Source organism: Crocodylus siamensis, chromosome 4, assembly GCF_052110815.1.
Source record: "Crocodylus siamensis isolate JL-2025a chromosome 4, ASM5211081v1, whole genome shotgun sequence".
NCBI classification, from domain to species: domain Eukaryota; kingdom Metazoa; phylum Chordata; order Crocodylia; family Crocodylidae; genus Crocodylus; species Crocodylus siamensis.
The window spans coordinates 153592454-153618412 of record NC_143398.1 but is presented as its reverse complement, the minus strand read 5'-3'; the positions used below and the strand labels follow the sequence as shown (position 1 = coordinate 153618412).

The following is a 25959-nucleotide window of genomic DNA, read 5'->3' as shown; positions in this document are numbered from 1 at the left end:
CACTTAAAAGGCAAGCAGTTACATATTCAAGCTGTAAAATGTGCTCAGGGCATTTGTATCATATCAAAGTTGAAACTTTTTGCTTGAGGAGTATCAACAGAAAGTATTACATAACACCTGTTCAACTATCTTTGGATTGCTCCATGGGGATAATATAAGCAATGCATGATCTTCACAGTGGTGATATCAGCTGGGGTGATATCACCCATCTGCTGTACCAAGCCTCCAGGTGGGATGGAAAAGCCATGCATCACAAGGAAGGATCCTGGATCTTTCACTTGTCAGGTTTCTCCAGCAGGGTCTCGGGGGCTGACAATCAGCTGGCTGTTGATCCCAGCCCCAGAACTGCACTGGAGCTGGATGAAGAACCCGGTGTAGTGCTGGGAGAGACAATCAGTGAACTGTGCATGTTAGAGATCATAGTAAACATTACTGTGAGAGTGATCAGAACACATTCCAGCTTTCATGGTACCCACCTGGGGGACAAGGCCCTAAAACCCACCTAAAGCTATCCCTCCTGATGGCTGCTACACCAGCTGCCCACTCCAGCAGGGCAGGACAATGCTTAAAACTCCAGGTCTTTGCACTACAGCTGCTGGAATGGCTTTTGCCAGGTCCTTTTAGGATCAGTCCGCCACTGGCTGTCGCTACTCACTGCATCTGGGTCCTCAAGCACACTGAAGCAGGTGAAGCCATCTTGATGTCATAGGAACATATGACTGGCAGGGCCTCATTGGTGCTTGCTATTCCTGAGGATGCTGCCACACTGCAACTTCCTAAAAGCAAAGTGTCTCTACATACCAAAGGGTAAATGCATAGTCGGGTAGGTTTTTGCATTTATTGTGGATATGGGGGAATGAAAGCTGCTAAGAGAAATCCTACAGAAATTAGCAGAAACAGATTCCCTGTCTGGCCAGCCTGTAGAGAGCTGATCAAAACTCAGAAGTCTTATTCCTAATAAAATTCTAACAAAAATCAAACATTTGAAAATGGAACAACTCCCTCTTCCCATATCAAGAAAACATTTCCTATGGAAAACAAAAATCCAAAAATGATCCATTCTGGGTCATCTGGATTTTTTTCAGTAAAACTGGAATATTTCATTTGGATTTTTATTTTTGAATGTTTACATTTTATTTTATATTATTCAGTTTATGTTTCTTTATTTTATACCTTTCTTATATTTTCACACCTTTCTTTTATTTTATCTGAAAATGAAGATTGTAATTGTTTTATCATGATAGCATAAGATAAAATGGTGAATGGCATACTAATTTATCCTTGGTATCTAGCATTCTAGGCAGTCTAGTAAATGGTCCTTGCTTTTCTGATTTATAATTGGCATTCGAACTGATCATTTGTAATTTATATTCCAATTTGCAACTGATATCTGGGTTAATGTTTGGTATTGTGACATAAGGATAATATAACAAAATACAAAATAAAAAAAACTGAAATGAAAAGATGTTGAGAAACCCAACATTGAAATGTTTTGTCCTGGTAAATACCCCCTATCAGGACACTTCATTTCAACTTTTCCTAAAGTAAACTGTGGAAATGAGTGCAGTCCCCCAGGACCTGGGGGAACATCAGTTCACCAGAGTGTCCCAAGGGATGACAAGGTCAAATGGTCACAAACTCCTCTGTGACCGTTCCAGGCTGGACATAAGGAAGAACTTCTTTACTGTCCAAGCCCCCAAGGCCTGGAACAGACTGCTGCCAGAGGTGGTGCAAACACCTACTCTGGACTCCTTTAAGAAACATTTGGATGTTTATCTTGCTGGGATCCTATGACCCCAGCTGCCTTCCTGCCCCTGGGGCAGGGGGCTGGACTCGATGATCTTCTGAGGTCCCTTCCAGCCCTAATGTCTATGAAATTTATGATATCTATGATAAAACAGGAGCTGTTGGCATCCAACTGGGAGGTATGAGGTTTGGGAGAAAAAATATTTAAAAAGGTTACTCTCCAGTGTCTTCCTGACTCCTTTTTTTTAGTAAAGAACAAAGTCTATTTCACTGTGAGCTCTTTCAAGGGCAAGGGCCTGCAGTACATTATAAATCAGTATACTTAGTATATTTAAAATGAGGGCCAGTCAAAAAATTTCCATTAAACTCCTTTTAGAAAGAAAATTAGGTGTTTCAAACACCATGGTTTTATTTAAGAAACTATGTCAATGGGGAAAAAAATACCATAACAATGTGTTTAATCACAGAAACAAACTCCACCTCCCCTACCCAAACAAAAAAAGTTACATTCAGAAATATTGCTGCAATGGGTGGGGGGACTCATGCCCCCATTGTTCTTTATGGGCTAGGCTAAGCAAGCATATTCCATCTCCCACAATGCACCACAGCAGTTCTACAAGTCAGGAGATCCTCTCATAACAAATGAGACCTAAAGACAAAGTCTTTTCTATTTTCAGGGCAGGGTGTAAAAACTGTATAAACATGGAGTGATTTATCAGTAGTTACTGCACCCCAGTAACAGATTAGAGGATCTATTTAGTGAAATAGCTAAAATTGTGGCTGTTTATCCAGAGCAGACGTCAAGATGCAGGATCAGAGAGAAATTTAGAAATAGGCTCTCACATTGTAAGCTTGCCTGCATGTGGAACAGCCTCTAATGCATGACAGGAATGATTAGTAGCAGGGCAAGCCTAAGCATATTCATAGGGGATTGGTGTTGCCAACAGTGACTTAGATTGAGGCAACAAAAACATTTCATTTTGGATAATTTCAGAACTTTCCATTTTGACTGGGCTTCTTGAAATAGTTTTAAACATTCGTTTATCAGAAATTAACAAAAGGGGAAGGAAGCTAGGAAGTCTTTGCAAATGGGGAAAAGAAAACAGATTGTGTTTGGAAAATGTCAACATGGGACATTTGGGCTAGATCTAAATGTTTTTTTCACCTAACCGTATTTTGAATTGGAAGATTCATTGAAATGGATGCCCTCCCATAAATTTCAAGTAATTGTCAGAAAATGCCCAGCTGGCTTCTGTTACCTGCACCCTTACAGCAGGGTCTGGCTCCCACTCCCTTACCTTTTGATCTCTGTAGAAAGGGTCTAGGTCTTCTAGAGGCACCCCAATGAGTTCTGGAGGTGGGTCCCCATAAATAAGTGGGAGGCTCTTTCCAGCTTCCAGATCACTACTGGCCTTTCGTTCTTCTTCATCCAGCACTTCCACATGCTGCCGCTTTAACTTGAGCGCTTCCTCCTCAGCAATCCGCTGTTCTATTGCAGCAAGAGATTCACGAGTAAAAAGGCGGAGGTTGTCTGGACCTGGTAAGTATGGCGGGCTTGCCATCTTCTCATTCTGCTCTCAGAAAGCCTCTGCCTTGCTTCTTTGTGCAGGGAAGAAGCTAATGAAACAAAAAGGCAAAAGGTCTTTTGCACTCCACAACCATTTCACAGACAGCCAAATTTTTCCCCTCTATGATGGGGCTGAAAGGAACCCCAAGAGACCATCTAGCACAGCAGCCTGCCCCAGGGCAGGATCAGCTACGCTTAAATCATACTTGACGGGCCTTTACCTAACCTGCTCCCTGGGAAGACTATTCCAGTGCTCAACTACCTTTACAATTGGCAAGTTTTTCCTAATGTCTTTTTCTAAAACTTCCAGGCTGTCAGAACAGTAGAACAAGCTGCCCAGGGAAACTGTACCATCTCCTTCACTGGAGCTTCTCAAGAAGAGGTCAGATATTTCTGTATGGAAATTGTGCAGGGGCCAGGACTAAATGCCCCTTGAGATCCTTTCCAACCCCGTGACTCTATGTCTAACCTAAATTTCCTTACTATTTCAGCCCATTGTTTCTTGTCCTATGCTCAGGGAATCAACAATGTGGCATTCCTGTGGCTCAGGGTGTGTCGTGGCCTGCACTCTAATCTTGGGGTGTGACACCAATACACTCTGTTGTCTTAGACAAGTCACTTAACTATCCAGTAGCAGTTTCTGCATTTGGAAAAAGTGGTTAATACTACTGGTCTACCTTACCAGGGAGGAAGGACAAGATTTCATTTCATCAGCTGATCAGTATTTATTACAGGCTTTGAATATGCAAAGTTCTGATTATCATTCCTTTCACAATGAAAGAAACACCTGCATTTGTCCCTGGGCTGCCTGCCTGGTCATCTCCCTTCTCTCAGCACAATGCCATTTATTTTGAACTTTGCACTTAGCTTTCAGTAGGAACGTTTGCCACTATAACCGTGGTGACAGAGCTCTCCCTCATGGATGTGAACACATGGCAGCAAGAGTCCATCTGCTGGCATATTTATCCCACTTCCCCAAACAGTGTAAACCAAGCTGACACAAGCACCCCCCTGTTGGCATAGTGGCATATACACCTGGCACAGCAGTGTTAGGGGAGAAGGGGCAGGGGGTGTCACACTCCTAGGTACCACCGCTGTGCCTTCAAAACTTTTGTAGTATAGGTCTGACCTGAGCAGTTATTGCTATTTATGTTACCATAGGATGTAGGCAGTCCTACAGCTGTAAACTTCCTGATGAAACCAAATGAGGCCAGGTGCATTTCAAGTCACATTTCTGAAGGGGAACTAAGTTTTTGAGCCATCCCCCAGAGCTGCCACAGTGAACGTAACTTGGGTTCCTGCATGCTGCCCTGCTGTGCAGAGACCAGCATCATATTTCTCTGGCGGCTTGTGACACCCGTATTGTTTCCATTTTATGCTCCATAAACTACACTACATGCTTAGAAATAAACAGGACTGGGGATTATGTGTCCAGCTGGTAAATGCTGGAGATCAATGTTTTCCTTTGTTTCCTTCAGCCACCCTTAAGTAGCAAGGTTTTGTGTTGCTTTTCAGTCAGGATTCCCCCTCCCAGGGGAATTCTGGGCACATCTGGGGTCTGTGAACATTACTCCAACATAAATACTAAACAATCCAGCACTTTATGTGCAAGGGCCCTGTTGTATGCTTAAATTAAAGCTAGATAGAAACTAGCTACAGAGTTGTTACACATTTTCAAGCACTAACTCTATAGGTGGTTGGCTTTTGTAGATGGATACTCATTGTTATAACGTGATAATTACTTTGCATATGTGGCTGGTCTAAATTTATGGCGTGTTTAACCAGATAATTGTGCAATATATGTAATATGTAGAGGGGCCTCATTGTTCCTACAACCTACCAAGTCCTGGATGAATAGTTATATTGTAGAGAGGCTGGACTAAGGAGCAGAGAGGCCCCTGTGTCACAAGGAGAGACAATCAACACTCCGCTGGAGACAGGCTGAGACCCCCGTGGACAGGGCGTGCTCACCTGGACAGATGGATTGGGGCTGTGGACAGGTGGGGAGTGCCATCTGGGAGTGGGACAGATGGGCAGGGGCTGGGGCCAGGGCCAGGGCCATAAGGTCGTGACAGTGCCAGGTAGGGACCCAGGTCAGAGCCGTGATCCACTCCCCAAATGGCCCTGTGCTGTCACCACTGGCCCCAGCCCTGGCCTCTGGCTGCTTGTCCCACTCTTCTACCCTGATCCCTGCCTGCCTGCAGCCCCATCCCATCCCATCTGCACGCACCGCAGCCCAGGCTGCCCCCATGCCTGGGCCAGGTGAGGCTGAGGGATCCACTGTGGGCCAGATACAATCCCTTGGCAGGCCAGAACCAGCCCGTAGGCAGTATTTAGCCCATCCCTATCTTAGCATCGGTTGGGTGTAAGACAAAGTCTGGCTACCTAACACCCATTATAAATAAGGGAGCCTGGATCTTGAGATTGAAAATCTCAGTCTATAATTCAAATCAACAGTCAGGTCTTAAGGTGATTAAAAACCCAGAGATAAAATCAGCAATAAAGAGAGGTATTGATTTCAAATGCTGGCATACAATCGCACTGAAAGAAACCAAAAATGTCTTCAGTATTACTGAGGAACTGAATCACAATCATATGAAGTGGATTTTTCCTTAATCTCCATAATCATTGTATGAGGTAATGTTCTCTCCATGGTAAAGCATAATGCAAGGATTATATACCCTTGAAATCCCACTTTGTCCCAGTTTGGAGGACAAAACTAGTGCCTATTCCTTGTTGTTAGACTGTGAGGTCTCTGTGCTGTGTCTGTATAGGACCTGGCACAATGGTGTTTTGGTCTGGGATGGCAGCTCCAAGGACCTAACCCAACAAAAATGTATAATAATACTAATGTATTGACCTTTCCTACAGGGCAAATTCAACCCATGGTACATCCAAATTAAGTTGAATGAGCACAGACTTCAGCTTACGAATGAGAAAAATTAAGGCAAAACTCTCCCTGCTCAGAAAAATCTAACTGATGTGCCTAACAGGTTAGGTTGGGCCACTTCAGCATGATCCACTGCCAGGTACTTCCCCTCACCCTTTAACTTGGCACACCTAAAAAGGGCTTGGTGTCAGAATGTGCTGAAAACCTCCCCTTCCTTATCTCCCAGCCCCTATTTCACCATTGCAATCAGAGAGCGTGGGGCTGGGAGACTCGTATCTCCCAGCGCTGGCTCCGTGGTCGTGGGGACAGCACTGGTCGATAAGGGTCTCCCAGCTCTGCCCCTGTGACCATGGAGCTGGTGCTGGAGGCTCCCTGCTGGTGCGGACTGGGGAGCCTGTTCCTTATCTCCCAGTGCCAGCCCCATGACCACGAAGCTGGTGCTTGGAGATAAGGGTCTCCCAGCACCAGTCCCACAACCATGGAGCTGGCACTGGGAGAGAAAAGTCTCCCAGCACCAGCCCTGCACCCGTGGAGTTGATGCTAGGAGCTCCCCAGTGGCAGGGACTGGGAAGCCTGCTCCCCACCCAGCTCTGCGATCACAGAGCTGGATGGGGACCAACTCACCAGCCCACTCCCCACCCAGCCTCTGCAATCGAGGAGCTCGGTGGGGAACAAGCTGTCCAGCCTGTCCCCGACCCAGCTCCCTGAACACAGAGCTGAACAGGGAACAGACCCTCCAGCCCCAAGATCACAGAGCAGGGACTGGAAACTGTCCTGGTCAGAGGCAGGTCCCAGACCTGCACCCTAATCAGGCAATCAGTATGGGGCTTGGAAAGAGCGGCAGGGGTGAGGCAGGTTGAAGCAGAAGGCTGGGACCTGTCCCTCCCCTGCAGCTCTTTCCAAGTCCCCTGCCCCAATTGGGGAGCCAGGGCCAGGAGATACCTGCCTCCCAGCCTGGTGCTCCCTGCCAGCCTTTGGGCTAGCACCCAGGGAGAGCCTAGAGCTTTCCCTGGTGGTGGCATGGGCCCATTGCAGGACCCCAGGAAGTGGGAGCGGTTTTCTGCCATTAGCTACAAATCTGCTCCCACTTCCCTGCATGTGTAGACACCTGCCTGGGAACATGTACTCACAAGTAAACTGCTCCCCTATCTAATGCACGAGTAGACACCCCCAGAGACAAGCAACCAGAATCTAGATACCCGATATTTTTGGCCTCTTACTGAAAGGCAAAAAAAGTTTTGTCCTCCCCCCATGATCACATCAGAATGGGTTAAAGCTTTGACAATCAGCTGTATCAGAATGGTTTCATAGCAGGGCAGTGGTCCAAGTCCCAGGGAGTAGTTATGGCCACTTCACAGCGAGCACTTTCAGGCAATGCCAAGCAGCCCACCCACTGTACCACCCTTCAACAGCATGCTACTTAGTTCCTCTCTCTACCTAGCCAGCGAGGTGGGGCAGCTATGGCCATGCCTTCCAGCTGTCTCTATTCAGGTGCTCAGCACTCACAGGGTGTTAGAAGGGACCAGGGGTTCTCTTCCTAACAGGATGCTGGGTAGTCCATGAGCAGGGTATAAGAATGAAAACACCTCAAAGCACTTGAACAATCCAGACTAACATTAATTTAAACCCAGCCCCCTCCATGAAATGTCATGCAAGCTGGCCCAACACCATCCATGCTAATCAAAGAGCATTTAAAGCCAGAATCTGACATGGTAGAGTTCATGAATTAGGGGCCAGCTGATATATTAGCAAGTGATGTGCCCTTATAGTATGTATGTACAGAAAAACCCTTCCCTGCAGAGTCTGCATATGTGGACACAGGAGGCACCCAAAGGTCGGCACACAGAAAGGAAACGTACCTCAGGTAGGCCATGACTTCTCTTTCCCATCCAACAACAAGCCCTCAACAACAAGCTCTCCTGCAAATGTCATTTTCCTTGACAGTAGTTTGGATCACATTCCCCTCCTCCCCTTGTATCCCTCTGATGACTCCCCCCTTCTTTATACAGCACAAAGAACTTGCCTGTACTTTCTGGGACCTTCACAGTCTATCCCTCCCCACACTTCATCTCTTCTCTGCTCTTAAGAGGTTGACTCCTGCCTCAAATTGCCCCATAAATCTAGCTTGCCTTGCCAACATGTTAAACGTTCACCTAGGCCCCTTGATTCTTTCTTCCATGCCTCCCATCCTGCTTGGGAGCTGCCCCTTGTAAGCATCCACAAAGCACCCACCTCTCCAACATCCTCTTGTATTCTTCCTTGACACTCATTTCTACTGCAATGAGTGTATTCAGCAGCAGTTAGGGTTAGTAGAGTGATTCTCAACCAAAATTTCATGATGCCCTGTGGTGCCCTGAGATCTTTTTAAGGGTGCTGCAGGGTGCCATGCAGCATTAGGTGGGCAAACAACTCACAAGATAAAGCCAGAGATTTCAAATAGAAATCCAGTGTTGAAACCTTTCTGACCCACTGGGGTCTTTCTTAGTTCTTTGCAATAGGAGAATGGTGGTGGACGGGTCATATTCAACCTGGGGGGAAGTGGGCAGCAGAGTCCCCCAGGGCTCGGTCCTGGGGCCTGCGCTGCTCAATTTCTTCATCAGCGATTTGGACGACGAGGTGAAATGCAACCTGTTTAAATTCGCTGATGATACCAAAATTTGGGGTGAGGTGAGCACGCTAGCAGGGAGGGAAAGACTGCAACAAGACCTGGATAGGTTACAGAAGTGGGCTGACATAAACAAGATGCATTTCAATACTGACAAGTGCAGGGTGCTGTACTTAGGCAGTAGAAACTGGCAGCACACTTATAGAATGGGAAACTCCCAACTTGAGAGCACGGAGGCAGAAAGGGATCTTGGAGTCATTATTGACTCCAAGATGAACATGGGCCGACAATGAGAGGTCATGGTTGGCAGGGTTAACCGGACCTTGTCATGCATCCACAGGTGCATCTCAAGTAGGGCCAAGGAGGTGATCCTCCCCCTCTATGTGATGCTGGTCAGGCCGCAGCTGGAGTACTGCGTCCAGTTCTGTGCGCCCCACTTCAGGAGGGATGTGGACAACATTGAAGGGGTCCAGCGGAGGGCCACATGCATGATCTGGGGACTGCAGGGCAGATCCTACATTGAGAGACTGCGGGACCTAAACCTGTTCAGCCTTCACAAGAGAAGGCTGAGGGGGGACCTGGGACTGTCTATAAACTCACTAGGGGGGACCAGAAGGGTTTAGGGGAGACTCTGTTGCCCCTAGCTCCCCCTGGCATGACAAGGAATAACGGCCACAAGTTGTTGGAGAGTAGGTTTAGATTAGACATCCGCAAGAACTACTTCACAGTCAGGACGGCTAGGAGCTGGAACCAGCTTCCTAGGGAAGTGGTGCTGGCTCCTACCCTGGGGGTCTTTAAGAAGAGGCTTGATGCCTACCTGGCTGGGATCATTTGAGTCCAGTCTTTTTCTCCCACCCAGGCGGGGGGGTCGGGCTTGAAGATCTACAAGGTCCCTTCCGACCCGACTTCTATGATTCTATGAATTGCTCTGTTATTTTTCCATAATCAAAAAACAAGTGAAAAACCAAAAGCCGGCATTTTCTGAGGGCTGCCATGAGTCTAATAAGAAGTACTTCAAATATAATGAAGGTGCCTTACATTTAAAAAGGCTGAGAACAACTATGTTAGGGTATGAGTATGTCAAGCCCTCTGCTCATCCTACCCACCAATACAGTTGCTTCCCTTCAGCACAGGCAATGGTGTTTCTTTCCAGAGAGCTTGGATTAGCAAATACCCAGAGAAGCAAGCACAGTCTATGGGCTCCTTCAGATGCTTCAATGAAGAATTATGAAAAGGAAACTGATGCCAGAACATCAGTCCCAGTTCCCTAAAGGGACAATGCAAGAGCCACTGTTTAGCAGGGGTTCAAACTGAAGCTTGACCTTGGCTGCCTAATGCTTTTGAGAAGGTGGGATGATTCGGTCCCTGAAGGGGGGGAAGGGGTGTCTTCCTTGTATTTGAATTTTCACAGTTCTGTTCCTGCTGTATTTATAGTATTCTCCTTCTAGTACCTGCTAACAAATTGCAGAGAATTCAGAGGAAAGGCTGAGAACAACAAGGGATTGCTACAGGAGGAGGAAGGGAAGAAGAAAATATGTACAGTACAGCCAAAGGTGGGCATCCTGGACCTGAATGTGATCCTAAGGCTGCCTCATTTCCCTTTGAGATTCCTCCAGTTGACAATCTGGAGCAGTAACGTAACCAGCAGTGGTATGCGAGAATGACGGCCACTTCACACAACGTCTCCAGTCATCTCCTGGAGAGAGCAGAAGCAACTGCTCACCTTAATGCAGTGGTGCTCAACCTTTTGGCCCCATTGCCCGAATGAGTGGTGCAGGGCTTGATCTGCAGGCCAGACTAGACTAGATCCCATACCCCAGGATCAGGCCCACACTCCCCGATCTGGACCACACTGCCCATTTCTGAGCCTGTGTGCTAGGACTGGGGCCCCAGGACCCTGAGCCACCTATCCCCAGTCCTGCTTGCTGGGATCAGGGCCCTAGGACCCTGCTCAGCCCTGTGTGCCACGATTGGAGCCCTAAACTGTGTGACACCTCTACTGGGCTTCATGCGCTGGGATTGGGGCCCCAGGGGCCTGTGCTGCCTCCACCCAGCCCTGAGCAAGGGGATTTCATTTCAGGGCCCTGTGTGTGGGAAATTGGGCTTCAGGGTCTGCACAGCCTCCTTTTGCTGGGATCATGGCCCCAGGGCTCCACGCCACCTACATCCAGCCCCACATGCCAGGATTGGACCCCATACCACCCTGAGGACATGATTTAGCACAGGGACACAACCTGTGGGACTCCCCACAGAGCTATGAAGAGCCTCACAGGCTAGGAGATAAAGCACTAGGGGCTGCATGTGGCCTGTGGGCCGGGTGTTGAACCCCCACTGCCTTAATGGAACACTGCATCTGTAACAATGTCAGGGATTCGCGCTTGAATTCTGCAAAGGAGGCAATTTGAAAAGCCCAAACAAGGTATGGATAATCAGCCAGGTGGGAGAAACATCCCTGTTCCAGGAGCAGGAGGATGCATCAGCCTGAAAGAGCTGTAGGAACCAGAACTGCCCTGTAAACAAGAGCAGTGCCGGGACCTGAGGCGAGCTGGAAGAGTGCTGGCATTTCCCTGTTAGCTCCATCAGGGGCTAGAGAATTTAAGCTAGACTGGAGCATCCCAGAAAATGAAGGTGGACAATGCACACTACTCTCCCAGACCATGCCCAGCACAGACCTCTACCCTGCTATAAGTTCACCAATGCCTGCCTCAATCCAATTGTTATGGACTCCACCAAAAGAGCCACACTGGGAGAGTTTGGGAAATAAGCAGAGTACAGAGATTCCCACCTACCCTTCTGCCCCTGCATCCTGCCCATGCAGCTGTGAAGCTACTCCAGAGGGGAAGTCTCCTGACCTTTCCAACCTACATTTTCTTTATATCACCTCACTTAACACCTCCCCACCCCCAGGAATCAGGAAAGGAAAGGAGAGTCAGGGGCATGTGGAATAAGGGGTGAATAGACGGGTATCACTTGTCTCTGCAGCACAAATGTCCTGTATGTCACCACTGACACACAAGCTCACTATCGTGAGCTGTGTTTGCTGCCAGGAACAATCCAGTTCTGTCTCTGCGATCTGCTGTGATCTGAACACCAGGGCTGTGGAGTGATGTACATTGGATATCCACCAGAACTGTGCACTCCAGCATGTGCACAGAGCATCTGGTTTAACACACATGGAAGCAATAAATCATGATGGATTGAGCTGGGGTGTTATAAACCTTGATGACCTGGGTAGGTTCCAATGTGAGCAGTCATTCAAGCTACCTGAACATTGTTGTTGCTTTCACAGCTATGTTCTTTTCCTCTATTTCCTGTCCTTAAGAGCGGTTCATAGGAGTTACACCACTGTGTATGTATGCTATTTTGTCCTAGCCCAGAGGTGGCTACTTTGGTACTGAGTGAAGCTCTCTCTTTAAGTGGGGGCTGAAAGGCTGTCATTTTTAGAGACTTGTAGAAAGCTTTTCATGAACCCTGTCCTGAGGATGACCGGCCTTACACTTTTGCAAAGAGCTTTCTGATTCCTGCTCACTGCAGCTAGCCATCCTATCAGTTTATGCATCAGCTCATGCTCTAACACAGAACTGTTTAGACCTCACTTTCAACTTACTGAGCTAACTGAACGGCATCTCAGAGACTCTGACCCAGCATGGAAGGAGGGTCTCGACCCAGCCCCCAACCCTTTGCAATAACTACTAGTCCACAGGCCCCTCTAGGAAAATGTGCTCTGAAAAAAACAGAGATCTCGTGTTCCTGTCACTTAACCTTCGGCTTCACAGCATGTAGAAGAGCAGAAATGATGGTGCATCATGCAGGAAGCCGTGTGGACAGCAAGGAAGGTGCTGAGACTCCATGACCTGCCATCAGAGGAGGACAAACACTATGGGGGGCTGTGGACACAGCACAATGACCTGACATCCAGAGGCTTCCACCTCTTGCTCCCACCCAACAGGTAACAATGTACTTGATGACAGTGCCAATATCTGGGCCTGTGATGAACTGCAGAGGTAAGAACTGTAGCTGCAAGCAGGGAGGCCTGGCTGGAGACAAAGCCCAGGGCCTGCACAGATTGGCCAAAACCACCATTCTTTTAGGAGAGGCACTTTATAGAACAAGGTGTCAACATAGGCACAGTGTACCCCCTAGTCATCAAGGGGGCATCTGGGCTCCACATCTGATCCCAAGGATGTGTGCAGTGGATACCAACAGCCTGCTCATGGACATCCCCTGCCCTTCCACAGCTGTCCCTGCCCCTTGCTCCTCAACATCCCAGTATGGCAATGCAGCCTTCAGGACAGCCCCTGACACTCAGGGAAGGCACAGTGAACAAGAACAGATTCCAATCCTGGCCTAACTCCTAGACAGATGCAAACAGCTGCTATCATCCGGTCATAGGGTGCTCAGTGCCATCGCTGGGACGCAGTGCTTCAGCCAAGTACATGGGACTAGATTACATTCCCTCCCCAAGCCTTAGACCATGAACGTCTCTCTCCTCCTTCCCTGGCACCTTGCTTGGCCCTTGCCACATCAGCCTATCCTCTCAGCACATTCCCAGCCCTGCATCAGGAGTCAAAGGGTTTCCCTATGAATCATGGACCATGGCACCCTTACCAATTGATTCTGCCACGGGCCAAGGCACTCATGCTCTTCCCCTGGGCCTTGAGCTTAGTCTCTGGCAGCTGAGCCGGCAGGCATGGGAATGGCTGCCCTGGTGAAACCCAAACATGCTGCTCTCGGCTGTCACGTTGAGCCAACAGCTCTGCCCCAAGGCCAGCTACACACCACCCCATCCCTCCACCTTGGAAATTAGTTCATTTTTTCCCTGGTAGCCTCTAGGTGGGAACTGTCCCAGAGCCCCATAGACACAGCTCTGGTCCCATTAAAGCCCTGAACCGTGGCTCATGGGAAGGCCTGTAATTTTAGAGCTGGGCTCTGATCTGGTTCCAGGAGAGCAGCCCCCACCCTGCTGGAGATTGGCTGCTCCTCCAGCTGCCGCCGGCCATCACCGAAGGAGTCAGGTTTCTGCAGCCCGATGACTCGGCTCATTCCTTCTGAGGAAGGGGAGAGAGTGCCAGTGGCGGCAGAGCCAAATGGGGGCCTCCCCCCAGCACTCTGCCCCTACGTAACACTGGCCTCTCTCCCCTTCACTGCCTCTCCCAGTGCAAACCACTTGCTTCCGCTCCAGAGGCTAAATCCATCATGCCAGCTCATGTTCATCTCTCCTTTGGAATGGAGTAGCTGCCAACACAACGTGGCAGCCCTGGAGACCTGTAGACATCTCATCCCCCGCCCCGGGGACTGCCAGCTTGGGTCTGCAGGTGCTCCTTTTCCCACTGCTGCAGGATGGCCCCAGGGCTCAGACTCAATGTGGGAAGGCTGGAGCCCATGAGGAGGGTCTGGGGCATGGCTGCCTCCCACTCACCTAGCACAGCCGCTGAAGGCAGCAGCGCTGTGGGAGACAGCACAGCATCTGAGCACAGATATAGCACACACCTCTGTGGGTGCCTCCCCCAGCACCCTGCAGTCACAGACCCAATTGTCAGCCACTCCCAGGTAACTCCAGTCAGGTTACACCACTAAGCACAAATCAAACCCATAACCTTTTATCCCTACCTGGGTGTGGCAGGAACTTATCTCCAGAGGGCCAGAGAATAGCATTAGCTGAATGGGGCGGTCATTTCTCTTCCAAGAACAGAGACATTGGAGGGGTTGTGGGGAAGGGGCAGATACCCCCTGGTGCTGGGCTCAGTGTCCTACAGAAGCTGGAAGCAGAGTGCATCTGGGGAGCAACAGGGCTGGGAGATAAGGAAGAAGAAGACTGGGCTCACCTAGGTCTTAGTTGCACTCCAAAGCCTGGCAATAAGCCGAACAGGGTCCCTGCCTTATGGTCTCTCTTACCCACCCTGCGGTGTTCAATGCAGCTCCCCACACAACAACGCCCAGGGCTGCCAGTAGAGCCAAACAAACACCCTCTTGCCCCTAGTCCAATTTCAGAGCAGACGGCCGTCCATCTCCCAGCCTGGCAGATCCATGCATGAGAGAATCTGCTATAAATATCACAGGCGCAAAGGGTTTGATCTGGGCTAGGTGAGAGCTGTTCAGCTGCAGCAACAGGTGCAGCTTGAGTTACAAGCATGCCCACTCCAGCCCGGTGTTTTCCCCCAGGGAAAGCAGCAGCAGCAGAGCCCTGCCTGGCAGGATACTGCCCCACCGGCTACCCTTCTGCCCCTTTGCAAATGCTGCATGGGGTCTCCATACAAGCTAGCTACCTGCCTCCTTTCTCCATTCAGCTCTGCTGTGCCCTCACTTTTTATCCCAATAGGCAAGCCCTCAGGCAGTGGGATTCATGTGTTCTGAAAAGCTCACTAGCCATTTCTGTGATAATCTCAAAAATGCATTAGTACTGGTAGGCAGGAACTTTAGCTCTGGCCCCTCAGAGACAGAGGCTCCAGTGCTTAGTACCCCCAACTGGGGCCGGAGGTTTACACACACACACAGGCACACGCACGCCATTATGCATGTATGCCTCCTATCCCTATTTGTTATTTCCTTGTTTGCAGTGCCATCCCTTCGCTCTAGATTGCAAGAAACACCATAGGAAAACAACAGAAAGCAATGATTTCTGAGAACTCCATTAAAAACAAAGCAAAAAACCCACTCTCCCCCAAACAACCTTCCCCCCCGCCAAACAAAACAAAACACCTGCATAGCAGGGATTTCAGCTGCATTCTCAAATTTGGGTTCTCTGGAACAGCGTTTCTCAACTCATGGGTCACAATCCAAAAGTGGGTCGCCAAGATATATGAAAGGGTCATAAGCAAACTCTAAAAATGGATCAACAAACTTTTAAAATGGATTCTCCTTTAAAGGAAAAAAACCTGGGAAATGGTGCATTTTCCCTTACAGGCTGGCAGAGTTCTAGGCTGCAAGGGACTGCTTAGCCCCCCCAGCACCCCCCTCCCCTCCTGCCCCACACACCGACCCTTGCCCTACACATGGGGAGTCTGGGGGCAGGGGGCAGCGGGTCCAGAGTGAGGGGCACCAGGTCGGACTGGCCACTGATGTTTACAAATGGGTCCTGGTACAAAAAAGGTTGAGAACCGCTAGTCTAGAACGCCCAAATAGTTCATCTTAAATGGACAAGACAGACATATTATAGGGACACATTTAAAAAAAGAATGCACACCCATGATAGCCTCTACAGCAAGCCAAAAATCACCAACTGATCTGCTGAGTCAGTATCTTCGAGGTCCAGCACCCAGCAGGTTCTCTGGTAATCAACGCTATATAAATGTCTATGATGGGGAGGCAGGCAGACAGAGAGGCGACAATTATCTTGTTGCTCTGCTTGCTATTAAAACCATCCTGCCTGAATCCTACATTTCATCATTGCACAGAAAATAAACTGCTGAGGGCAGGCAAGCTGAAAGCCCACATATGAACATGGCGGAAATGCTTTCTCAGTTGCTATGCAGAACACGTTTCCTGTGACAGAGACAGAGTCATGGAAGTGGGGTAAGGCTGGCAGAGAAGTTTGGACAAGAAGGGGGAGGGAAGGCACTCTGAAACTCATTGCCCTTCCTGCCCTGACTTCGCTAAGCTGCAGGGTATGTAGCAAAGCTCATGTCTTCCCCTGAGGTTTTTAGTGGGGAAGGAGGTGGACAGGCAGAGGCTCTCTGTCTTCCATTTCAGGAGTTATTCAGGCTTTAAATTGGGCCAAGACCTTTAGCTGCCAAAGGGCAAGCTTGCTTATTGTGCTGCTGCTACAGCAGTGCTCAGAGCCATGCAGAGAAGCACATCTTCATATGTCTGAAACATATACACACAGAGAAACACAACTCCCCAAGCAATCTGCCAGGGTGCTGGACCTGCTAATGACCATGGTACATGGGAGACGGATGGGAACTGCTACACATCTGGAAACAAACTCAGTGGAACCAAAGGGACAGCTGCTAAAGCCTGGAGCCTGTGGAGGTTTGGCGTAGTTCAACTGGAAACTAGACCATCGGCAGGGCTTCTACTGTGCCTGGCCTGGGGCAGTCCCCTCTTTAGACACTGACCTGAAAAGTTGGAAATCTGATAGAAGCTGTTATTCCCGTGAAACCCTTTCATCCTGAGCACCTCTGAGCCACATCCAGAACCCTCAGCCCTTTATTTTAGATCCAATAAGGCCTCCAAAAGACTAAAGTGGCTTTGAATTCCCAATTCAGCCCATGTCTGATAGAACGTAGATATGCGCCATGGACAGTATGTCTGCCTGGAAGTGCTGAACAAAACTCCTGCTATATCCGGGGGGTGGGGCAGAGAAGGTACTTCCTAACCAGACCCCTGGCTTCCACCACGTAGGTCCTATCTACACAGCTACATTTAATCAAGTTTGCTAATAGCAGGGGACACAGTCACTTCTAGAGCACATTACCATCTGTATTGCAATAACCCCAAAGAACCTGTCATGGACTGTTCTGTACAAAACAGAATAAAACAAAGAGGATCCTTTGTCCAAAAGAATTTGTAGCTTGCATTATACACACTATTCGACTGGTAACCATAGCAGCCAACAGGACCTTGCCTCTGCCAGTTGCTCGCATGGTTCATGCCCCTGTAACTGTCAGGGTGCCCCAGCCTCTCAACCCCATTGCCCTGGGCTTGTGTAATCACTGTGCATGATACAATGTCACTTCACTCATGCTAACTCAAACTGTGCCATCAAACTCAGAGCTCTGTCATACTAAAACATGAACCTCAGGGCACCAAAGCAGAAGAGCTGATTTCATGGTGCTGCAAGCATCAAATCCCTGAAGGGATTTTTGCTTTATTTTTTTTCTTGGAGACACAGCTAAGACCTCAGCAAACATCAGAGTCAGGAGGAACAATCAAGCACTTGGAAAACACAAGGTTCTGCCCCTGCGCCCCAAAGAAGAGCACCTACTGCAAGCACAAGGATGCAATTCCACTTGCAAGCGATTCCTTTTAGGGCCTTTCTACATGTACAGGTAAAGATATGCTGGGATCTCATGTGCAATCCACACAATTGTGCCTCCTCCATTGCCACGTGCTGGGAAAGAGGCATGATTATGGGATTGTGAATCAGGTCCCATCATACCTTATCTTTGGTGCCGGGGGAGCCCAATCCCTGCACAGGCAAGAAGCAAGCTCCAGAGGCCGGAAGCCCCACATTCAGCTGTGTTCTCCCAGTTGTGGGGGTGCATGGGGCACCCCACAGCTGGGAGCCCTGTCAGCTAATGGGGCTTCCAGCTATATGTTCATGTGCTCCTCTGGCTGGGAGCCAGAATCAGCTGGGAGCTCCCAGGCTCAGGGGTGCACATGGGCCCCACCCAGCTGGGACCTCTGATCAGCTGACAAGGGCTCCCAGCCACAGAGGTCCCTGGCCACATTCACTTAATGGCATGATAAGAATTAAGTTCAAAGTTATTCCACTTATTTTAATTGCATGAACATGTGGCAGGGTGACCTTAATGCATGGCCGGGTTAATCACACTTGAAGTATAATAACGTAGATAGGGCCTTAGATCCTGATCTTTTAAGGAAAACTTACCAAAACAGCTCAGTTTACAGCCAAAAAAATCACATAATCATAGAAAATTAGGTTTGGAAGGAACCTCAAGAAATCATCTAGTCCAACCCCTGCTCAAAGCAGAACTACCCCAAACTATATTATCCCAGGTGAGTGATGGGTTCTTTCTGAATATATGCGTTTCAAATTTCCTCCCATCTGGGGAAATTAAGCCGTTTTTAAAAAATTTTCTCATATCATTCCCTGTAATAAATAAAGGCAGTATTTGGTGCCTTTCTGCAGGATCTCCAAGTTTTGCCTCTGCAACATGAATACAAAGTCGTTGTGTTTCAGACATGCATTGGTGTCACTCACAAAAGGATATATGATGGGTACCAATATAAAGAAAATTGGCTGTATTGGAAATAAGCCTGAAGGGGCCAATAATTTGATCGGTAAATACCCGTGAGTGGGCACAGCTACAGTGCAGCATGCAGGCAGTGAGGAGCAGAACCCTGCAGCGTGCAGCTGGTAAGTCTGTTGTGGTGGATCGGGAGCGGGGCAAGATGGCACCTGGGGGAGCAAATCAAGGCCCCCCTGAGTGAGGGAGGGGGTAGAGGCAGGTGCTGCCTGGGGGGGAGGGTTGGAACTAGCTTGTGGGGGGGCAGTTCCTGCCAGTGTATGCACCCTGCGAGGGCATGGGGGGGGCATGTGTCCCCGGATTTGCATGGGGCAGGTGGGCAGGCTGGAGCTGCAGGATGCTCAGGGCTGCGCTGGGCTCTTCTCAGCAGGGGCTGGGCTCAGGGTGGGTGGCGGTGCTGGGACAGGGGCTACAGAGGAGGCTGCAGCCACTCCAAATTTCACCATAGCTCCCCTCCCAGCACTTCAGCCACCTGCCCAGTGCAGCCCTGGCTCTTCCCAGCACTCGGGGGGAGGTGGGGGTTGAGCATGGGCTGCGCCCGGTGGGCAGTGGTGGCACTGGGATGGGGGGCTCCCAGTCAGCACTACCGCCTGCCTGCCTTGAGCCCAGCCCCTGCCAAGAAGAACCTGGTGCAGCCCTGGGTCCAGCCGGCACTTGCAGCCCACTTGTCTACCTCACTCCACTCCGTACAGATCTAGGGGCACCCTCCCTCCTCATGCCATCCCGGGGTGCACGCAGTGGCAAGAGCTGTTCCTCCCCCCACCCCCAAGCCGTGGCTCTGCCCTGCACCCTGCCCCCCACCTCATCCCGGCTGGGCAGCACCTGCCCCAGCCCCTGCCCCTGCCTCCCTAACCGTGAGGGGCATTGATCTGACCCCAGTGCCCCTTCCCTCCCCTTCCACCACAACAGACTTACCAGCTGCATACAGTTGGTATCAGAAATCGGATCCGTATCAGCCAATATGCCTCCTTAAATATTGGCTATTGGCATCAGCCCCTAAAACCTCTATCAGTGCACCCCTAGAATTAAGCTGCATGATTTTCACATTTGGTGTTGGTGCACAGATAGACAAAGCCTAGCTTGATTCTTCAAGCACACAGGGAGTTTGCAGGGCTTGCAATTATTAAAAACAAGCAAAACAAACTTGTATTTTCCACTTGTGAACTGTGTAAATTGTCTGTGGAGTTTCCAAGATGCAACGAACATGGGAAACCTGCTACTGATTTTACAGGCTTACTTTGCAGAAGCAAACTCAACTATTGTTAACTTGGGGTAGGCAGCACTCATAACACAAAGCCCCAGTTCCTGGAGTCATATGATTACATGAAGTGCTCAGTTTTCATTTTATAAGGAGCAAATTTCTGGCTTTCATAGTAGCAAAGAACAGACTGTAAATGTGACTCAGGCTCTAACACAGTGATTCCCAAAGTGCGTGTTGCAAGAAACCTCCCTGTGTGAGGTGGGAAATGCTCTCGTCCCCCATCCAGCACCTTACAATTGCCCCAGCTACTCTAGCAGCACCAGTGTGGCTCCTGCCTTCCCTGCCCCTAGGCAACCCCTTTTGAGATGGGGCACACAGTGGAAAGAGCAGAGCAGAGCAGAGTGAGGTCCTGTCCCCAAGGCCCTTACGTGGCACCAGCTAGATCAGTGATTCTCAACTTTTTTAGGCTTAAGGCCCCTTTCCAGATTTAAATTCAGAAAAGATCTCAGTGATTTTCAACTGTGGTGCTGCAAAATGCAGAAAAGTTAAGGAATTGTACTAGTAAAAAAGATATATCAGCACCGATATGATTTTCTCTAGCAGGGAAATAGATATGTTATAAATTTTGAGAAAAAAAATGTACACTGCATATTTAAGTACAGGCATATCCCTTTCTTCTGAGCCCAAATCATGATTTAGAAATGTATATATACATATACACCCACCCACATTTTCAGGTATAAGAGTAAAGCATGCTGCCAATTTTTAACCAGAAAAAAAGCATGTACTACATATCAAAAGTTTAGGAAACACTACTCTAATGGTTCAGGGACCAGCAGGCCAACAACACAAACTCTCATGGATTTTTAAGCTAATTTCATGCTTGTGTCCTGGCTCATAGCTTTCAAGTACTTGGAGTAGGCAGCACTGATCCCTGCATATTCAAATGGGCATACCCCTTTCTTCTTAGCCCAAATCATGCTTTACAAATATTTAAAGTGGTGAGTGGTGTTTACCAAGATTAAATTTCCTGTTTTCCAGGCTCTCATTTTAGTCCCTGGTCCCAAGCCAGACCCCAGAGCCCTGCTCTCATATTCATAGTTTCATAGTTAGTAGGGTCGAAAGGGACCTGAGCAGATCAAGTCTGACCCCCCTGCCGTGGCAGGGAAGAGTACTGGGGTCAAACAACCCCAGCAAGGTGTATATCCAGCCTCCTCTTAAAGACCCCCAGGGTAGGAGCCAGCACCACTTCTCCTGGAAGTTGGCTCCACATCCTAGCCGCCCTGACAGTGAAGTAGCACCTCCTGATATCTAGCCTGAATCTACCCTCTGCCAGCTTGTGACTGTTATGTCTAGTCACTCCTGGCGGTGCTCAGGGGAACTGGGACTCCCCCAATGCCTGCTGGTCCCCCCTGACTAGTTTATAACAGGCCAGAAGATCCCCCCTCAGCCTTCTCTTTTGGAGGCTGAACAGGTTCAGGTCCCATAGCCTTTCCTCATAGGGCCTGCCCTGCTGCCCCCGATCATGTGAGTGGCCTCCTCTGGACCCTCTCCATGCCGTCGACTTCCCTCTTGAAGTGCAGCGCCCAGAACTGGACGCAGTACTCCAGCTGTGGCCTGACCAGTGCCGCATACAGGGGGAGTATCACCTCCTTGGACCTGCTCGTGATGCATCTGTGGATGCATGACAAGGTGCGGTTGGCCTTCCTTACTGCCTCCCCACACTGCCAGCCCATGTTCATCTTGGGAGTCAATGATGACCCCCAGATCCTTTTCTGTCTCTGCACTGCTGAGAAGGGAGTTCCCCAGCCTGTAGGTATGGTGCTGGTTGTTCCTCCCCAGGTGCAGCACCTTGCACTTGTCGGCGTTGAGTCCCATCCTAGTCTCATCCGCCCACCCTTGTAGCCTGTCTAGGTCCAATTGCAGCCTATTCCTCTCTTCTAGCATGCCCACATCCCCCCCCATCTTAGTGTCATCAGCAAATTTGAGCAGGGTGCTTTTTACCCCCTTGTCCAAGTCACTGATGAAGATGTTGAACAGTGTGGGACTGAGGACGGAGCCTGGGGGACCCCACTGCCCACATCCCTCCAGGTCGAAAATGACCCATCCACCACCACTCTCTGGCTGCAGCCCTCCACCCAGTTGATGACACATTTGACTGTGTGGGTGTCAACATTGCAGTCCTCCAGTTTTTTAATGAGAACGGGGTGAGAGACGGTGTTGAAGGCCTCCTGAAAGTCCAGGAAGACTATGTCTACTGCTACCCCTGCATCTAAGTATTTGGTGACCTGGTTGTAGAAGGCCACCAGGTTGGTCTGACAGGACCTGCCTCTAATGAACCCGTGTTGGTTGCCCCTATGCATAGTCTCCCCCGCTGGCCCCTCGTGGACATGTGCCTGGATAATTCTCTCAAAAAGCTTGCCCAGGATCGAGGTAAGACTAACTGGCCTATGGTTTCCTGGGTCCTCCTTCCTCCCTTTTTTGAAGACAGGAACCACATTGGCCCTCTTCCAGTCCTCTGGCACCACACCAGAGCACCACAAGTGCTCGTAAAGCCGTGCCAGGGGTCCCGCAATGACCTCAGCCAATTCCTTCAGCATCTATTAGAATCTGTAGAGCAACTACCGCACCACCCTAATGCACCTCTCACAGACCTACCTCCAGTAAGGCTTATTTCCATTCTTCCAATTTAAGATGACTTGAAAGTTAGGTCAGATTGGTAGGGAAGGGGAATCAGTACCCCACCTAGAAAATAAATTCTGCTTATGTTGCAACAGGTGCTGCTCACAATGAATTAAGATCAAAGCAGTTGGGGCAATTTATGCTGAGGACACAGCCAAGCGCTTATAGTTTGGGTACAACAGTGAACGGCCCAGTGGGAATGAACATACAGCATATGCTCCACCTCTGGTGTTAATCGAGAGCGGCTCTGCTGGAATCAATGGGATAATCCTGGAGTAAAATTGGTATAAGGGATGTCAGAATATGGCCAGGATGCTTTTTTTACCCAAGTGCTTTTGTGCTGATGTTTATTCTCTGTAAAGGCCACTTGATCCAGGCAAAACTAAACAAGCCTTTCTATCAATAGGTCTAGGGCAGCTACTATGAGCAGCTAAAAGTCCTGGTTCTTGCTGCTCCACGCAGGAAGAAAATGTTCCTTACCATGGCTTGTTTTGTTTTCCCCCCACCCAACAGGTACAGCTTTTAGCCCTGCTGCAATTGCAGGCCTGGAGAAGACAGGAACCCAAGATGTGCCTGGCCTTGGCGCTGAATGTACTATATTCCCTGAGCATTGTATTGGCCCCATTTATTTCTGCTGGACGCATTGCAGGACCTACAGGAGAAATTAGCACCTCTCAGGGATATTATCAGGAGCTAATTTGCTAGGGTGGGCAATCAATCTAAAGATGAAGATGCTGCAGCAGCCACTAGGCCAAAGGGCTGTGGAAATGGGCAGCAGAAACCAAGAAGAGTGCTTAACAGGCATCCTGTTCAGCTACGCATGCATACTCACTGCGGCCACTTCACACACTGCCCGGATGGCCAGCCATACATGGATACACCATGCCCTGCTCACATGCTATACAAAGCACACAGTCTCACTCTAGCTTCCTTACACACCTAAGAAATGCCCTCCTCCAGCACTCCCCAGGTTGTGCTGAGACAGGATTATTTCCATCTAAACAAGTGTCTTAAAACAAGCTCTCAAGCAGAAGTCCTCACCCCCTCTGCCTCAAAGCCCTTCCCTCCCACTCCATCTCCTGTGCTTTTCCCTGACTGGGCAATCCTGAGGGATTGGGTCTGTTAATGCAATTAGTGCCAACTGGGAGCATGGGGTTTCATGATGAGTCACTGCCCCTTCTTGCTGCTACAAAGCTGGGCTACTCTCACCAGAAATTAGAAACAGGCTACACAAAGCAGGGGATAAGCTCTGGCAGTTCAGTAGGAGCATGATCGCTCTGGGAGAACTGTATTAGCCCCTCAGGAACATCCTCACCAAGATCAGGACCCCAGCATGCCAGGGGCTGCACCCACATATAATGGAGACATAACCACTGGCCCCAGCAGCTTGCAGCCTGAATAGCTTAGACAGAAGCTGGGAGGGGAGACAGAAAAATGTCATTTTCCAAGGCTGCTGGCAGGAGGAGAACCTGGGTCTCCAGCCTTGCACCCTGCCAGCTGACCTGCCACTGTCTCTCCTGGCATCAATCTGAGGCAACTTTTCCTGCTTAATTCAAATACACATGGGTCAGCTTGACCAACCATAGGGCAGCAATCTCATCCAGTTTGGTTGGCTTGTTTGCACTTTCATGCTTGGGTTAAGTCAGATTTTTTTTCAAAAGAAATTTTTCATGTCCCAAGCCAAATCAGCCAAATCAAGTCCAAATCCAAGAGTCAGCCCAGAACCATACATGGCCCTACAACCAGCAAAAATCCTCCACCCCCACCAGAGGCTTCAGGTATTTCCAATGTCTTTTGGCAGGCATCCTATGTGCAGGCCCAAGCCTGGAGGCTTGGGGTTTGCATGCCCCCAAGTTTCGCCTGCCCTCAGCCATATGGCCACAGGAACAAGGTAGGGAGAAGCCTCCCCTTTCCATAAAACAGGCATTAAGCCCCAACACTGCACCAGTTACAAAACCACACCAAAAGAACAGTTATCCCCAGGAGGCTTAAGGAAAACTGCCTTCTTGAACCCAGATACGTGGTGTTTCCCCTGCCAGGTCCTTACCATCAACAGCAGCGTTTTTGTCTGGCCAAAATAAGCTGTCCTGTGGCCTGAATTCAAGTCTCCCTGAGTCCACCCTATACTTTCAGTGGGATATAGTATTCTTCCAGGAGTGTTGGGGGGCCCAGCAGTTGAGGTACCTTCCTATGGGTCCAGATGCACACATGCAAGCCTTGCTCTGGACTCACTCCATAGGCCACCCCCAGTAAATGGGGACCTTATAAGTTGGGCTGAAGGGGCAAATGTAGTCAGATGTGGTGCTGGCTACACCACTCCCTCCTGTGCCACTGGCCATAGAAGCTGGTGTGTCTTAACCATGCTAGTATAAAGGGTCTTCTGGGCTTAGTCAGACAATATGCTCCTTTACTTCAGCCTAAAATCTGTTCTAAAAGCTGAAGGTCACTAGCGTGACAAGTGCTAAGGAGGAAAAGATGAGTTTTCTGGTGGCTGTTTTATCCTGGGATGTAAAAAAGGATTCTGTATCATTCTACATCAAATGCTCATCCAGAACATAGGCTTAAAAAGCACCTGCGATAAGACAGTCCCACCTGTGTTTCATAGTTACAGGAGACAGACAGCATGCAGACGGAAACATTACATGAGGGCAGCCGTCTGCTGTTTCCAGATTTCAGGCCCTGAAGGAGTACAGAGAGGGTCACAGAGCAGTTAGGCACCCAATTGGTACTAAATAGCAGTAGAAGTTGGGAGCAGAACTCCCTCCATCCTTTGAAGCCATCTCCCTGGCTTGTATTACATTGAAATGGACCTGCACTAGAGAATCTGTACCTAGATCTCTAAAGGTACAGGGGCATTTGGAAAGGATGAGGGTCTAGATCCATCCTACCGTAATAAAGCCTGAGTCACAGAACCACCATAGCTACCAGGGCTGTGCGAAGCTTGACTCAGAGGAGATTCTGCCTGATTTGGTGGCCGAATCTCCGAATCCGAATAGAATCGGGGACCAATTTAAAAGGTCCAAATTGATTCGAAGCTCTCTGAATTGATTCAGAAAAGATTCAGAGCGCTTCAGTAATTTGGGCAGTCCCTGCCCGCTGCAGCAGGGAGCTGGAGCTGGGAAGTGGGGGAGCAGGGAAGTGGGGGCAGGAGGAAAGGGGAGGGGACCATGAGGGGACCCCACCAGGCCCCATCCCCTACCTGCTCCCCCAGTCTCCCCAAGCGCCCCCGACCCTCACCTGCTGTCCTGCATGGCTGCCCTGCCTGGCCCAGCTCCAGGCCCATTAAGAAAAAAAAACTAAAAAACCCCATGACTCACTGGGTGCTGCAGTGGCCTT

The 25959-nt window shown here is 49.4% G+C and overlaps 1 protein-coding gene across 7 annotated transcripts in view; it reads right to left on the bottom strand.

The window, feature by feature from the left end:
• SCN4A (sodium voltage-gated channel alpha subunit 4) overlaps window positions 1-25959 on the bottom strand; it is a 168533-nt gene that overhangs the window by 108945 nt on the left and 33629 nt on the right. For all 7 annotated transcript variants that reach the window (XM_090044268.1, XM_090044267.1, XM_090044271.1 and 4 more), the window contains one exon: window positions 3045-3363. In XM_090044268.1, coding sequence (XP_089900394.1) covers window positions 3045-3308 — 264 coding nt within the window. In that variant the 5' untranslated portion in view covers window positions 3309-3363. The remainder of the gene's footprint in view (window positions 1-3044; window positions 3364-25959) is intronic.